The sequence below is a fragment of the Euprymna scolopes genome, chromosome 18 (assembly GCF_053919585.1).
Source record: "Euprymna scolopes isolate OS-2025 chromosome 18, ASM5391958v1, whole genome shotgun sequence".
NCBI lineage: Eukaryota > Metazoa > Mollusca > Cephalopoda > Sepiida > Sepiolidae > Euprymna > Euprymna scolopes.
Genome location: NC_136499.1, coordinates 108,947,515 through 108,964,930, shown reverse-complemented (window position 1 = coordinate 108,964,930; position 17,416 = coordinate 108,947,515). Strand labels below are relative to the sequence as shown.

The 17,416-nt window shown below is 37.2% G+C and overlaps 1 protein-coding gene across 4 annotated transcripts in view; it reads right to left on the bottom strand.

The window, feature by feature from the left end:
• LOC145297753 (solute carrier family 12 member 1-like) overlaps positions 1 to 17,416 on the bottom strand; it is a 382,960-nt gene that overhangs the window by 105,421 nt on the left and 260,123 nt on the right. For all 4 annotated transcript variants that reach the window (XM_080143990.1, XM_080143991.1, XM_080143988.1 and 1 more), the window contains exon 2: positions 243 to 374. In XM_080143990.1, the coding sequence (XP_080000116.1) occupies positions 243 to 374 (132 nt within the window). The remainder of the gene's footprint in view (positions 1 to 242; positions 375 to 17,416) is intronic.

Below are 17,416 nucleotides of genomic sequence, written 5' to 3'. Positions count from 1 at the left end.
TACACAGATTCTTCCACATATATAAACAAAAACAAATATTATTGTCATAAATATTAACAATTATTTTTTATACCTACAGCCACTAGTGTTTCAGACTTATGTAATCATCAACGTAAAAAGTGACAATTACTGGCAATTGGAAGATTTGAACTCAGTCACAAAGTCAACCTTGACTTCGTAGGTTAGCATTCTACCTCTAGGATACCAGCAATTAACATAAAGGAGGATGAAAAGCCACTTACCAATACTCCTTTGATCCATCCGAATTTAGTTGCTGTCTGAGGAGTACCACCACCAGTAACATTAACATCGTTAGCTGTACGGTCCTCCTCAGGCAGCAACGGAGCTGCAAGTTTGTTCTTTTGTTCTTCATCCTGAAAGAAAAACAGAAAAAAGGTTAAAAAAACGAAAAAAAAACAAAAAGAAAACCTAATTAATAAATTAATAAAGACAAAGAACCCATTAATTAAAAAAAAAATATATATATATATATATATATATTTAAAAAAAAAAAAAAATATATATATATATATAATTTTAAAATATATATATATATATAATTTTAAAATATATATATATATATATATATATATATATATATATATATATATATATATATTCTCTTTCTAAACTTCCATAGGAAGTGAACAGAATTTAAGGCAAATCATTTGTAAAAAAAAAAAAAAAAAAAAAAAAAAAAGATTAAACAGTTAAAGGTTTCTGAAAGATTGTCTATGATCAATAGACCATTTGGAAGACAACATTCGACATGTTATTGCTAAAATAGAGCCTAATTTAATGTGTAAAGTTGTGAAAATTGGGCTCTCTAGATTATGCCACATACATACGAGCCATATGCCCGAAATCATATTTGAATTATAAATGACAAAAGCTAATCTTTGGAATGAACCACATATTTGTATAATAAAAATATCTTTCTGCAATTTATTTTAATTTAAAGTTCGTCACCTCTAAAAAAATAAATAAATAAAAAGGAAAGCACACACGCGCGCGCACACACACACGCACACACACACAAAATCACCCTATATAATGTAGTATTCTAATCTTTTATAGTACGTTTTATCTTCGACTGTTAATGAGCAGAGAGAGAATAATTAAATGAAAGTTGTAGAGAAGATGTAAAATAGGAATGAGAGGGTCAAACAACATACAGTGAGAGGGGATGAGGGTAAATAGATAATAAATGAGAGGAGTGATTTTGTGAGTAAATTTCAAATTATCATTAAGCATAATTACAAATAAAATAGTTTTTCTTATAATATAGTCACACAATCATCAGTGTCTACTCACGCTTGCTTTTTTCATTATATTTACTTAATGCTGTGCATAAAATACAACAGACATTGATGTATAAAGTATATATTTTTTTATTGCTCAATTATAGTGAGTGGTGTGAAAGAAGAGCAGAGGAGACACAGGAATTGATGCAAGTGAATCTCTCAAACTCGCTAGGCAACAGACTGTTTGCTAGTTTATATAATACTTTTGGACACCCTTGCATCCACTCTGTAACTGCATTTTGTGAGAAAAGAGCAGAGGAAGAACAGGAATTCTAATGCTTATGGTAAATTTTTATTATCAAAACAGACATAGTTTAACCCTCCTCCTCAAAAACTTCAAATTCTTTTATTTTTATGATTACAAGTAAATAGACTGAAAAAATGTCAACAAAAAGGAAATAAAAAAAAGGTAAGGAGTAAATATTTTATATTTTATGGTGAAGGAACACGTTTGTATATAAATTGAATGAGTAATAAGCAACCATATTTTGTCCAGTTTGCGGTAAATAACCGAATGATTTCTCAATTTTGAGATGGGAAAATTGAGGTGGAGGCATTTCTTTTTCTTTTTACTTACCCTAATTTTTCTTTTTTTTTTTTTTAATAGAAATGGGTTGGATTTACTTTTCAAAAAAATTCGATTTTTTTTTTAGACATTTGCTAGAAAGGAACAAATTATGAAATTTAGCGATCACTTTACAAAAATAAAATAAATAAAATAAATTTAAAATAAATAAATAAAAAAGTCAACTTAAGTGACCGGTAAAAGTGAACTTATAGTCCAAGCGACTTGTAAAAGTCTAATTTATACTCTAATCTACCAAAAATCATTCACAATCCTCCAGAATTATTCAGAATCTTTTGGAATCTTGTGGAGAAAAAACATTGAATTATTAACCCCCTCACACTAATCTTTATTTCTATAGGGAACACACACACCCACACGACATTTATATACAGAGAGAAAGACATTTGAAAGATTGACATGTGTTGTATATTTCTATTTATTTTTACACGGAAATTGCTCCAGACAAGTAATGAAGCCACTTGATGTAAGAAGCTAAAAATGAAAAAATAAATAATGCTTCAAGGTTAAAAACTAGCCATAAATAAGTTTTAGATGGATAGATTCAGACCTAGAAACAGCAATTCGTCCCCTTTTGTCAGAAACATCGCTCATGGAATGTGAGGACTAAAGGACAAAATAAGGGAAGCAAGAGTTACAAGACTGCCGAAAATAAACCGAACACCCACTTTATACTTACTGGTAAGTACAAATAAATCTTGTTATATGTTTTTAAGTAAGATTTAATTGTGTGTGTGTGTGTGTGTGTGTGTGTGTGTGTGTGTGTAAAAACTCATAAAATGGTAATTACACACATAAGCATGTACCTATAAGCAAATGAATTCATCTTATATTGAATACTAGCGGGGGGTACCCGGCGTTGCCCGGGTGTTTAGAGGTGTGTGTGTGTGTGTGTGTGTGCTCGGGCGGGGGGGGGGTAATGAAAACATAAGAATAAGCGAAGTAAATATTTTTAAATATTAAATTATTAAATATTTTATATAAAAAAAAATGTTAAAACTTTAAAAAAATCGAAAAAAAACACAAAAAAACTAACGTAAGGCAAACGAACGATGTTAAATGTAAAACTCGGAAAAACAAAAAACAAAAAAAGAAAACGCGAATATGATGAAAAAAAAAAAAAACGGAAAAACGAACATTAAAACTTAACCAAAAAAAAACAGAACGTAAAAAATGGCTTAAATAACCCTGCTTCAATATTAAAATTTAAAAAAAAAAAAAGAAAAAGAAACCTCACACCACGATTCGAACTTACAACTTTTAGATAATGATGCCGACCTCTAACCAAGTGAGCTAAGAATATGTTGACGAAATTGGGTCGTTTTTTTTTTAATATTTAAACTAAATCATGTTCCGATATCATTTGCGCATGTGTAGAAGCGAACTTGTCATGAGAGGACGGTTTTTGCTACACCCTCTTTGCAGAAAACTGATGATTTTAGGGTGAAGGAATTAATGTTTTTAACCAATTTTTCGATACTTGTCGGGCGAAGGTTCGAGCTTTAAAATGATACCTATGTGGCGAAAATGCGTGGCCAGTGTCGAAAGTTTTTGTGAGACATACAAACACACACACAGTTTGCCTTTTATATATATACTAGCAAGGGGTACCCGGCGTTGCTCGGGTATTTAGAGGTGTGTGGGGGGGGTTAAAAAAAAAAAAAGTAAGTATGAGGATTGAACCCGAACCGTTGAAGCAAAGTTGTGAAAAAAAAAACGTGCGACGTTAACCATTGCCCCACCGTGACATGCTTACGGAAACACGTTTGGATTTATTTAATTACTTGGATTTAGCAGATGCTCGTTTTAATGAATTAATGAGGTCAAGTTTGACTGCGGGATTTCATTTACTGCTGAATGCTTTTTTTCCTCGCCCCCAAGATGTTATAGGAAAAAGACTAACCCACATGCGGCGAGCAAAAAATATTGAATATTTATCTTCCCGAAATCGAGCAAATTAAATAGACAGGCGAGCTTCGTTCTTAACTGAGATATTACGATTTATATGTGATATAAAAAGTTTTAAAAAGTTGTGAACCGACCGACCGCTTCTCGGAAAGAAGCCTTTTGTAGACACACAGAAAAAGCGAACACACACACACATACATTTTCGCTTTTATAGCTATAGACTAGCGAGGGGTACCCGGCGTTGCCCGGGTGTTTGGAGGTGTGTGTGAAAACTCCAGGGAGGGGGGGGGTAAAACAAAAAAAAAAGTTTTCGTAGGTAAGAATGAGGATCGAACCCGAACCGCTGAGGCAAAGTTGTAAATCAAAGTGTGAAAAAAAACAAAAAAAAAAAAACATGCGACGTTAACCATTGCCCCACCGCGAACACTTTATTTAATTACTTGGATTTGGCAGGTGCACGTTTTAATGACTTAATGAGGTCAAGTTTGACTGCGGGATGGCATTTTATTTAGTGCAGGAATGCTTTTCCCTAAGACATTGTGGGTAAGGCGAAACATAGGAAAAGGCCTAACCTACATGTGTCGAGCGAAAACTGTTGAATATTTATCTTTCCGAAGTCGAGCAAATTAAATAGACAGGCGAGCTCCATTGTTAACTGTGAGATATTACGATTTACCTGTGATATAAAAAGTTTTAAAAAGTTGTGAACCAACTGACCACTTCTCTGAAAAAAGCCTTTCTTGGACATACACAAAAAGCGAACATACATTTTCGTTTTATATATATAGACCAGCGGGGGTACACGGCGCTGCCCGGGTATTTGGAGGTGTGTGTGGTGTTGAATAAAAAAGAAACCGTGGGGGGGGGTAGGAGGGGGTAAAAGCTGGTAGGATCGAACCCGAAGCCCTGAGGCAAAGTTTGAAAATAAAATCGGCAAGTCAGAATAAGTTACTGAAAGATGTTTGAATTTATTTAAGTAAGAACCAAATTGACAGGTGCGCGCACAGATCGAGCGTGACGACAATGTCAATGACCAGGTTTGTTCGTTATAAGCGAAGTAAAAAAGAAAACAATGTTAAAACTTAAGTGGGGGGAAAAAAAAACTAACGCAAGGCAAACGAACGATGAAAACAGAAAAACGAACACGTGAAAAATGGCTTAAATAAGCCTGTTTTGATATTAAAATTTAAAAAATCGGTGGGTACCCGGGTGTTTTTGGGTGTGTGGTTGGGGGTAGATAGGCGAAGTAAAAAAAAAAAACAGAAAAACGACCGTTACGTGAAAAATGGCTTAAATAACACTGGTTCAATATTTAAATTTAAAAAATCGAAAAAAAAAAAAAGAAAAAAAAAGACATCTCACACCACGATTCAAACCCAAAACGTTTAGATAATGAACCAACCGTCTAAACAACTGAGCTAACGCTACATACATGAAATTTAGTCAATTTTTCAACTATTTAAAGTAAATCAGGTCATGACGTCATCTGACGCATGCGTAGAACCGGTCGTCGTTATGAGAAAACCGTTTTTGTTGACCTCCCTCCTGTCAAAAATTGTCGATTTTGGGGCGAAAAAAATGAACGTTTTTGGCCAATTTTTCGAGCGAAGGATGGGGCTTCAATATGATACCAAGTTTGTGAATTTTTGTCGTGTCTGTCGAAAGTTTTTAGCAGACACACAAACATACATACATTTTCGCTTTTCTATAAATAGACTAGCGGGGGGGGGGAGGTACCCGGTGTTGCCCAAGTGTTTGGAGGTGTGTGTGGTCGGTCGGGGGTGGGGGGTGTTAATGAAAACCTAAGAATAAGCAAAGTAAAAAAAGAAAACAGAAAAACGAACGTTAAAACTTCTGAAAAATAAAAACCAAAAAAAAAAAAAACACGTGAAAAATGACTTAAATAAACCTGTTTCAATATTAAATTTTAAAAAAATCAGTGTTTTGGGGGGGTGTTAATGAAAACCTAAGAATAAGCGAAGTAAAAAAAAAAAAACACAGAAAAACAAACGTTACGTTAAAAATGGCTTAAATAACCCTGCTTCAATATTAAAATTTAAAAAATCGAAAAAAAAATAAAAAAAAAAAGAAGACATCTCACACCACGATTCGAACCCAAAACGTTTAGATAATGACGCAAAGCTCTTACCAACTGAGCTAACATGACGCACATGAAATTGTGTCAGTTCTTCAAATATTTAAACTAAATCAGGTTATGACGTCGTCTGACACATGAGTAGAACCGATCTCGTCATGAGAGGACGGGTTTTGCTGACCCCCCCCCCGTAGAAAAGTGTTGATTTCAGAGTGAAAAAATTAACGTTTTTGGTCAATTTTTCGATATTTGTCGGGCGAAGGATGGGTCTTTCATATGAGACCAAGTTTGTCAATTTTTGTTCTGTCTGTTGAAAGTTTTTAGCAGACATACAAACATACACACATACAGTTTCGCTTTTATATTTATAGATAGACTAGCAGGGGGTACCTGGGGTTGCCCGGGTGTTTGGAGGTGTGTGTGGTTTTGGGTAAATCAAAACTCCGGGGGGGGGGTAAAATAAAAAAAAGTTTTGGTAGGTAAGTATGAGGATCGAACCCGAACCATTGAGGCAAAGTTGGGAATTAAAGTGTGAAAAAAAAAAATGTGCGATGTTAACCATTGGGCCACCACAAAATACTAACAGAAACACGTTTGAATTTATTTAAGTATTTAGAATTGGCAGGTGCCCGTTTTAATGACTTGATGAGGTCAACTTTGACTGCAGGGGTAGTATTTCATTTACTGCAGGAACGCTTTTTTAATTTTTATTTTCCCAAGATGTTGGGGGGGGGGTACCAGCTCCCCATAAAAAGGGATCGTCCAAATTGAATAGCAATTGTCTGATATAAGGAAAATATTTCAAATCTGATTGCTTTCGGACATTTCCGGCAATCGTGACTGGAAAAATACCGCCAGAATTAGTGTCGCTTTTATTATACGAAAAAGCCTAATCCACATGCGGCGAGCGAAAAATGTTGAATATTTATCTTTTCAAAATCGAGCAAATTAAATAGACAGGCGACCTCCGTTGTTAACTCGTAGATATTATGATTTATATGTGATATATGTGATATAAAAAGTTTTAAGAAGTTGTGAGCCGACCGACCACTTCTCGGAAAAAAGCCTTTCTTGGACATACACAAAAAACGAACATACATACACACATTTTCGCTTTTATATATATATATATAGATAATTAGTAGAATATATATAATAAAAGTATACTTCCTTTAGGAAAGGGAGAGAACAGACAAAAAGAGAAAAGAGGGAGGAAAGGAGAAAAAGAGAGGGAAAGAGAAAGGAAAGAGAGTGTGATAAAAGAGAGCTAAAAGACAGAGAGAGATAAAAAGAAAGATGAAGGAAAGACAGATAAAAGAAAGATAAAAAGAAAAAAGAAAGAAAAACAGCGAGAGAGGGATAATACAGAAAGAGATAGAGAGAGAGTGTGATAAAGGAGAGAGAGAGAGAGAGTGATAAAGGAGAGAAAGAGAAGAAGAGAGTAATAAAAGAGAGGAAGAGGAGAGATGCCTTTTGAAGATTAGATTGAAGCTAATATGCAGTTTAATGTGGACACCTGACTCCACATCAAGTTCTTAGCTGTCAACGAAGTAATCACGTGTATAGAATTCTGAAATATTAACCAGGTTTGAAATTATCAAGTTTTCTTCAAAACAGAAGACAAGAATGCTGACAACGCCAGCAAAGAAGATGTCGGTCGTGATAAAAGAGAAAACTTTGGAGGATCATGGAAATATCAGAAAGAAAATATTAATAAAGATAAAAAGATCTATAGAGATTTCTATTTTTAGCAGTTTGCCATCAGTTCTAAGACAATTGTATCCAGGACAATTGCAAACATATTCATTCACATCCCTAGGGATTTTTTTCTTACTAGGGAGTCACCACTTATCAGGACCCGAAGGCCACTCGAGGATAAAGATTAATGAGTGTAAGGTGGTCAGTGAGGCAACAGCATAGTGATTGTTAGTGGTGGAAATTGGGTAGAATTTGATTATTTGGCTCAAAAACAAGAAGTCGTTTACATTTGACTTGAAGATGACCATACTGTAGTTAGCTGGAAAGCAGGCCATCAGAACAGAATTCTAAAGGTGGGTAATTCTAGAAAAAAAGGCTTTGTTTATGGAATCTGTGTTTTGATTTAGGCAGAGATAAAGACTGGGGGAAATTGTTGATAGTTGTTGTAGATAGACGAGGGCTTGTTGTGAAAGTTTTGTAGTGAGGTGGGGAGGCATAGATTGAAGCTCAATGCATCTCTGGATAAATATATACCTCTAATAATTTCTTTAAGTTTTTAAAATTAATTACCTAAATTCTGAAAAAAAAAAAAATAGGCAAAAAAAAAACTTAAGTAATGATAAATCTAAAAATTAAATGTTTACATTTAAATGCAAAGAATGATGGCCAACCTATGACACATGTGCAAACAATGGCTCATTGCACAAATTGGTATTATTTGGATTATTCAGACTACTGTTCTCATCTTGAGTATTATTCACGCAACATTTCAGTTGATGTAATTTCAGATGTATCTTAAGGAATCTATCTTCTTTTTCTTCTATATATATAAAAGGCAAAATGTGTGTGACCATTTCGTGTATGTCTGGCAAAGGCTTTTCTCGCACACGGTCCCGGGTTCGTTACTATCACTTACAACTGTGTATATAGGTCCTATATAATAATATCTAGGAATTAGGAAACCGCGTAGCGTATAGATTTATTTACGTTGATTTTTACAAAATTATTGCTATTTTGGCTTCTCGCGTGTTGATTGGGCTTTTTAGTATAAATAAAGTGAAACTAAACTCAAACGACGTCTTCGGCATTGCGCCGGGAAAAACGTCCAGAAGCAATCAGCTTTGATCAGACAGTTGCTATTCAATCTGGACAATTGGGAGCTGCTTTCCCCCTCCCAACATCTGTTGAGGGAAGAAACAGTTAAATTTGGGTAAACAAACCCAAACGCTGTGTGACTTCTATTTGACCTTCTTAATTAGGTCAAATGGGAGCAGCAGAGTTAACTTTTATTGCGCACGCCTTTTTTTATAGTTAAATAAATAAATAAATCCTACTTAACGTTGTCTGTCGCTGTGGTTCAATGGTTAACGTAGCACGGTTTTTTTTTTCACACTTTAATTTCCAACTCAAGGGTATGGGTTTGATTCTCATACTCACCTACCAAAACATTTTTTTTATTATTTAACCCCCCCCCCCCCCCGGAGTTTTGATTTACTTCAAAACACCCGGGCATCGCCGGGTACCACCCCGCTAGTATATATATAAAAGCGAAAATGTATGTGTGTATGTATGTACGCTTCCCCCCCCCCGATGTCCACAAAAGGCTTCTTTCAGAGAAACGCTCGCTCGCTTCACAACTTCTTAAAACTTTTTATATCATCCATAAATTGTAATGTCTCAGAGTTACCCACGGAGCTCGCCTGTCTATTTAATTTTATTGACTTTCAAACCTTAATTATTCCACATTTCCCACATCGGCACGCGTTACATTCGGGTTTTCGGTATAAAAAAAGCGAACCTCGACTCTAATCACAGGCCCAGAGCCAGTTTGTTCAATGTCGACTTCGTCATATTAGACGGGGTAGTGGGTTTTTGAAAACAAACAAACCGATTTATTGACCTCATTAAAAACTGTCCCGCACAAAATCGCCGTCACGTCAATCAAAAACGAGCACCTGTTTGTTTTTTTTTTTTTTTTTTTTCACACTTTAATATTTTCCAACTGCGCGTCGTAAAAGCTTCGTTTTTTTTCACGGGCACCTGTTTTTTTTGTTTGCACACACCTACAAACACCCGGGCAACGCCGGGTACCCCTCGCTAGTCTATATATATATAAAAGCGAAAATGTGTGTGCGTGTGTGTGTGTGTGTGTGTTTGTATGTCTTGCAAAAACTTTCGACACGGGCCACGGATTTTCGCCACATAGGCATCATTTTAAAACTCGAACCTTCGCCCGACAAATATGGAAAAATTGGCCAAAAACATTAATTCCTTCACCCTAAAATCATCAGTTTTGTACAGGAAGGGGTGCCGAAAAAAGCGTTCCTTCATTTTCTCTCATCCTGCTACTACGACAATGACGTCATGTTTGACCTAGAAAACGTTCACGTTAGTTTCAACCACCTGCAAATGTTTTTAAAGGTTTAATTTTATCCGTTATTAAGTGTATGTCTCTTTGGCGTAGGGGTAATGTGTCGAGCATTTTTTTTCCGCCTTAGCCTTGATGCTTTGGGTTCCAGCCTGTCTTTCTACCTAAACATTTTTCCTTTTTTACACCTATTTTTTTTTTTTTTTTACGTTTGTTCGCCGTTTTGCTTTGTTTTGGTTTTTCTATTTTTTTTTAACATCGTATTTTTTTTTATAATATTAAAAAAGGGTCACCCTCTTCTACATACACACCTCTAAACACCTCCCCCGCTAGGAAAGGGAAAAATGGGCGCGAGCGTTTGTGTATGTCCATGAAAGGCTTCTTGTGTGAGGGTTCTTGCGTCAGTTCGATTCCGCAAGAGGTTTTCGCACACTTCCCAGATCGTAATATCTCAGATTCGCAAACGGACATCATCTCTATCATTTTTTGATTGAGTTAGACAAAATTCCCACTGTGCCGTTGTGTCAGCTGTTTGTTTGTCTTTTTCGTATAAATAAAGTGAAACTATTGGAATGCAACCACCTGGCCTTCGGGCTGAGTAGTATCTGTTCTGTAATTGGTCCTTGGTCAATGTAGGGGAAACCCTTCATACTGAGACAATTACTATTTATTTGGATACTGCCAGAGTACCCCCTTTTTGGGGAAGCTGGTCCCCCCCCCACATTAAAAACGACCTTGTGTCTAATTTGCTTTCGTGGTAGGTTTAAAAGCAACACCATTTCTGTAAGTCATCTTTTATTTGACTATTTGAACGCTTTACACTTACGGTCGTGTCATGGAGTTGAGGTAAGACGTTAGATTTTCTTCCATTTTCTTTTCCGCCTTCGTATCACAGGTTTAAGTCTGCCTGCCTACTACCATTTTTTTTTTTTTTTTTTTTTAAACACACACACACCTCCAAATACCCGGGCAACATGGGGCACCCAGGCTAGTTATATAGATATTTCAAATTGGTAGAACATTATATAGATAATTGGTTTTTAGAGGAAATTATTAAATTATGAAATCATTATCGTCTCTTTAATGTTTGTTTTACATGCTGCCATGCATTGGACGGCCTTTAAAAATTTACTTCCAACCTAAGCTATCTCTGGCCAGATCTTTATTCCTTTTTCTCTTAAATGCATCCTTAATATCCTTGCCACTTTCTCCCATGTTTTCCTTCACCTTTCCCTGTCAACTAGCTCTGCTACCTTAAATGCTTTACACCCATGTGGTTAAATCAGTCAAGTCAAAATTCTTTAGTCCAAAAACTCAACTCTACTATTACTCTCTCTCAACTTCAAAAGCACTTCTGCTGATCGAAGTCACTTCTTCAAAATCCAACTCCAAAATGAACACCCTCTCTGAAAATCAACCCTCTTTTATTTCCAACCAAGTGCATCTCATTTGCATATCAGGTAGTAACATTGCAGGCATATAAAGAGATAAGGTGTCTATTTTTATTTCTTTTTTCTTCATTCATTTTTGGTTCACCCAGATTTGTACAAGTTGCACAAGGCAGGTTTGTAACAAGTTTTTAAACATTTCAGAACACAACCTATCAACTCAATGAAGAACAGGAGATTTCGACCTCAATGTGGCCATACTAATAAAGTCTCCTGTTTTATACACATCTGCTTATACTGTCAAGATTTAACTCAAGGGTTAATGAGTGTCAAGTGGTCGGTAATGGTGAACATTTGGTAGAATTTGATTTTTTAAGAGGACATCTCATATAAACTTGTTTACACTGGACTAGAAAACAACCATGTTGTAGTCAGCTAAAAAGCAACCCGGTGATATAGAGTTCCACAGATGGGCAGTTCTAGGAAATAAACATTGTTCATGGAATTTGCATTTAGTTTTAGGCACAGATAGAGAGTAAGGGAAATTGTTGACAGTGGTTGTAGCTAGACGAGTGTTTGTTGTGAATATTTTAAAGAAGGGGGACCATAGATTGAAGCTCAGTGAAGAACTCGCTATGAAAATAACAACAAAGCAGAAATAGACTCACAGTATCTCTTCTGTGAGAAAGAGGTAAGGAGGAGAAAAGGACACCGCCTACTAGATTTTAAAGCTGGCTTTGGACCCTGTCAGAGTAGGAAAGAGTGCTCTACGCAACTCCTCCCCAGATTTGGCAACAGTACTCTATGTTCGAATGTATTTGGCTCTTATACAAGTGGAAGATTGCATCAGGAGTGAGATATCTTCTGAAGTGGTAGAATGATCCAAACACTTTTTCTGCAACCTTGGCAATAGATTTAATGTAGGTGTTCCATTTCAAATCAGAAATGGGGGTCAGTGCTTCCGCAAGGTGAGAGCCATTTATTTCAATTTGATGCCAAGTGGGAATCAGAGTATTGGTGGTGACAAGATAGAAGCTTTGTTTTGGATACATTAAAATTAATCAGCTCATCTTTTCCCCAGTACACAACGCACTCAAGATCAAAAGAGAGAGACTCAGAGAGATCTTTGTTATTGTTGGTCTTTGAAGTTCTGTTGTAGATAGCAGTATTGTCTGCATAAATGTCGACGAATGATCATAATGAACATCTTTTATGTCAATAAAATATGATACACACATGTTTGTGTGTACATCCTTAACTTTCTCAGATGCATAGTTAGAATTTGGTTTACAGATGTAGCACAATACGATCAAATGATGTAGGTAGATATGATGGCAGTGATTATGGTGCAGTTTGAAAAACGCTATTGATTCGGCTAAGTTGAATAATTAGTGGAGTATTCATATTTCCATTTTTCAAGGGATGCTCATCTTGTGTCTGTATGGACTAGGAGTTTTGTTTACCGGCTTCATAAGTTTCATAAAAATTTTTTTTTTAAATCATCATTATCACATTAATATTTTCTTTAACGCTTGTTATAAATGTTCTCATGCATTGGATGGCTTTTAGAACTTCCAAAGTAACATATCTCTGCCCAGGTCTTTATTTATCCTTCTTGCTCTCAAACCCACCTTTATCCTTTCTTGTCATGATTCCCTTGGTCTTCTGCAAAAATACCCTGCTGCCTCAATTGTTCTACATCCAATGCAAGTACTTTCATTCATTGTTTTAGCATGGTCATACAATCGAAATCTCCTGTTATTCATGCAGGCATTGGATTCGCAGACAGATTTGTGTTCAACATTCATGTGAAAGAGCCTTGGGGATTCCAGAGTTAATGTGTCATCGAAACACAGAGACTGACTTTCCTGAGAAAAAAATGTTTGAAAGAGGAATGGAATCTTGGTGCCAATAACTTCTTTTCCGACCTCATTTTCAACTAAAACTGTCATAGACATAGAAATGCAGTTCTTTAGAGAGTGCCAAGCTGTGCTCAAAAAGGTTCCTCAGTCTTCTAGAAAGAAACTCCACAAGATTGATAAGAGGTCAGCTGACGATCTGTTCATCAAACGGTTAAGGTGGTCACAACTTCCTCTCAAAATTCTATCCGCCATATTCTTTATTTCGCTCACTGAGATCCTAATCCTATTTAGAGATTAACTAGTTTGTTTTCGGTTCTGAACAAACAGTTAATGACACTGACTAAACCTGAGTGTGCCCAATTTGAATCCAGTTCATTCCACAGAAATACTTTTATTAAACCCACACTTAACATGGAGGCGGTAAATAAAATAACATCTTTTATAACTTCTTGCTCTCTTCTATCGTCGCTTTCTCTATTTTCTCTGTATGAAAAGGAAGCTAATTCTTTGAATAAATAAATAAAAGGGCAGAGATTAAATGAAAAATATATATTTGTTCGAACTCCTGCTTTCCCACGACTAAATTCAACTAATTTCTACCATTTGTTCTCTTTCTCTCAGCTGTCGAAAAACTAACTGTTAATCGTACTTCCAACTCGTCCATTTCATAACAGTTTCTGTCCTCTTATACAAATTCATGTTATTTCTATACTGCTGAGTGCTGAGCCTTCTACAAACGAAGATCTTTTCTTTCTCTTTCCTTCCCTCATTCCGTCACCTAACATGAAAGAGAAAGGCGCACCCGTTTGTGAAAGTCATTTTCTTTATTACTTTCACCACCTAATCAATTTCTCTAATCTTGTTCAATTGCGTTACAAAAGCGTTTGTTAATCAAAAAGGAAAAAAAAAAAAAAGGTGGGAAAGTGAAAAACTTACGATAGAGGAATATCGATCAATTTGCAAAAAAAAAAAAAAAAAAAAAAAAAAAAAAAAAAAAAAGAAGCAAAATAAAACCAAAAGCCAATAAAGAAACAATTAGCAGTTAATCACGTGTTAATTTAATTAGAAATATCAGATGGGAATTATGGGAAGAAACAGATAAAGATATATTTTTGTTTTACGTGAATTGCTTGATAAAGAATTCATTTAGAAATGCAAGTGCGTCCAGAGACGAATCAATAAAGAAACAGAAAACTTAGCCAGGTTTTATTTTTAGATTAGGTTTTAGAAATGAATACATGTAGAAAATAAAATCAGAAATGGAGATTCGAACCAATCGAAATAAACATGTTCTTTCTCTCCAAGTGTCGCTAAAAAGCGTTGAGTTTTGTTGTTCGTTGTTATCTTTCGAGATGCTGTTGCGACGACGATAACGTTGGCTGATCCAACGCTGATGCCTCTTGAGGAAATATCAAATGTCATCGACTAAAGTCCAAGATGTCGACCTGGCCAAAGCACTGACTCGAACAACAAAAACGAAACAAGTTAAAAAAAAAAAAAAAAAGAAAAAAAAAAGGAAAAGAAAAATCCGACTTAAAAAAACGACTGGATGACCAAAAATAGAGTTTGGTACCCTTAGAAATGTTATACATGAAAATACAGACAGGAAACTATTGTAGGATAGCATAACAAGTCTAGATACATGAAAAATCACATGTTAACAGAGAGCGACAGATGAAGGGAGAGAGAGAGAGAGCGACAGATGAAGGGAGAGAGAGAGAGCGACAGATGAAGGGAGAGAGAGAGAGCGACAGATGAAGGGAGAGAGAGAGAGCGACAGATGAAGGGAGAGAGAGAGAGCGACAGATGAAGGGAGAGAGAGAGAGCGACAGATGAAGGGAGAGAGAGAGAGCGACAGATGAAGGGAGAGAGAGAGAGCGACAGATGAAGGGAGAGAGAGAGAGCGACAGATGAAGGGAGAGAGAGAGAGCGACAGATGAAGGGAGAGAGAGAGAGCGACAGATGAAGGGAGAGAGAGAGAGCGACAGATGAAGGGAGAGAGAGAGAGCGACAGATGAAGGGAGAGAGAGAGAGCGACAGATGAAGGGAGAGAGAGAGAGCGACAGATGAAGGGAGAGAGAGAGAGCGACAGATGAAGGGAGAGAGAGAGAGAGCGACAGATGAAGGGAGAGAGAGAGAGAGCGACAGATGAAGGGAGAGAGAGAGAGCGACAGATGAAGGGAGAGAGAGAGAGAGCGACAGATGAAGGGAGAGAGAGAGAGCGACAGATGAAGGGAGAGAGAGAGAGCGACAGATGAAGGGAGAGAGAGAGAGCGACAGATGAAGGGAGAGAGAGAGAGCGACAGATGAAGGGAGAGAGAGAGAGCGACAGATGAAGGGAGAGAGAGAGAGCGACAGATGAAGGGAGAGAGAGAGAGCGACAGATGAAGGGAGAGAGAGAGAGCGACAGATGAAGGGAGAGAGAGAGAGCGACAGATGAAGGGAGAGAGAGAGAGCGACAGATGAAGGGAGAGAGAGAGAGCGACAGATGAAGGGAGAGAGAGAGAGCGACAGATGAAGGGAGAGAGAGAGAGCGACAGATGAAGGGAGAGAGAGAGAGCGACAGATGAAGGGAGAGAGAGAGAGCGACAGATGAAGGGAGAGAGAGAGAGCGACAGATGAAGGGAGAGAGAGAGAGCGACAGATGAAGGGAGAGAGAGAGAGCGACAGATGAAGGGAGAGAGAGAGAGCGACAGATGAAGGGAGAGAGAGAGAGCGACAGATGAAGGGAGAGAGAGAGAGCGACAGATGAAGGGAGAGAGAGAGAGCGACAGATGAAGGGAGAGAGAGAGAGCGACAGATGAAGGGAGAGAGAGAGAGCGACAGATGAAGGGAGAGAGAGAGAGCGACAGATGAAGGGAGAGAGAGAGAGCGACAGATGAAGGGAGAGAGAGAGAGCGACAGATGAAGGGAGAGAGAGAGAGCGACAGATGAAGGGAGAGAGAGAGAGCGACAGATGAAGGGAGAGAGAGAGAGCGACAGATGAAGGGAGAGAGAGAGAGCGACAGATGAAGGGAGAGAGAGAGCGACAGATGAAGGGAGAGAGAGAGCGACAGATGAAGGGAGAGAGAGAGCGACAGATGAAGGGAGAGAGAGAGCGACAGATGAAGGGAGAGAGAGAGCGACAGATGAAGGGAGAGAGAGAGCGACAGATGAAGGGAGAGAGAGAGCGACAGATGAAGGGAGAGAGAGAGCGACAGATGAAGGGAGAGAGAGAGCGACAGATGAAGGGAGAGAGAGAGCGACAGATGAAGGGAGAGAGAGCGACAGATGAAGGGAGAGAGAGCGACAGATGAAGGGAGAGAGAAAGAGAGCGACAGATGAAGGGAAAGAAATAGAGAGAGAGAGAGAGAGAGAGAGAGAGAGAGAGAGAGAGAGAGAGAGAGAGAGAGAGAGAGAGAAGTAAAATCCAGTCAAATAGCAACAAGAGAAATAAGGACAAAGTTCTAGTGATTTGGCAGAAATCAATTTTTATTTCCTAATAGGAAAAAAGAAACTGGATTGTGATTTAATTATAAACGAAGAACTTAACACCATGGGTGACTATAGCAAAGTGAAAATCGGATATTTCTTTTTTCTGAATTAAATAATAAAAAAAAATATTATTTCGCTAAAAAGCAAAGCAGAAAACTCGCATCTCGAGAGATAGATAGGTGGGATAGATTTCTCTTAGTTCAGTCCATTTTTTCTTGGAAACTACTCACTAGATCTAGTTGAAATTTTGTGTGGAGCTTTATGATATGGTGTAGCGAGTCAAGTATTAGGGTATACATTCGATACACAGTTAGGGATTAATACAAATCTGTCACCACAATACCACATTTATTCTAGAAGTTTGGCATGAAGCACCCATTCAAATCAACGGGCTATAACTTTTGCCAATTTTTAATGGGCTAAAAAGTCTACTGTGTGTGTGCGCGCGCGCGTGTGTGTGTACATTTTTAACATCTAAAATATGTTTATATAATTCAATAACTTGAGTGTTATTTCTTCTGCCCGTCACACCAATAATTTCCTGGGTAAGTTTGACACTGTTGTCTCAACTTCCAAACTTGTGTATCCGTAACGCACCGCTGCTAATTCAACTTATTTCTTCGAAATCCAACTTCAAAATGAACCTGCCCTCTAAAACATCAACCCTCTTTTATCTCCAACCAGGAGCATCTCATCTGAATATCAGGTGGTAACATTGCAGGCATATAAAGAG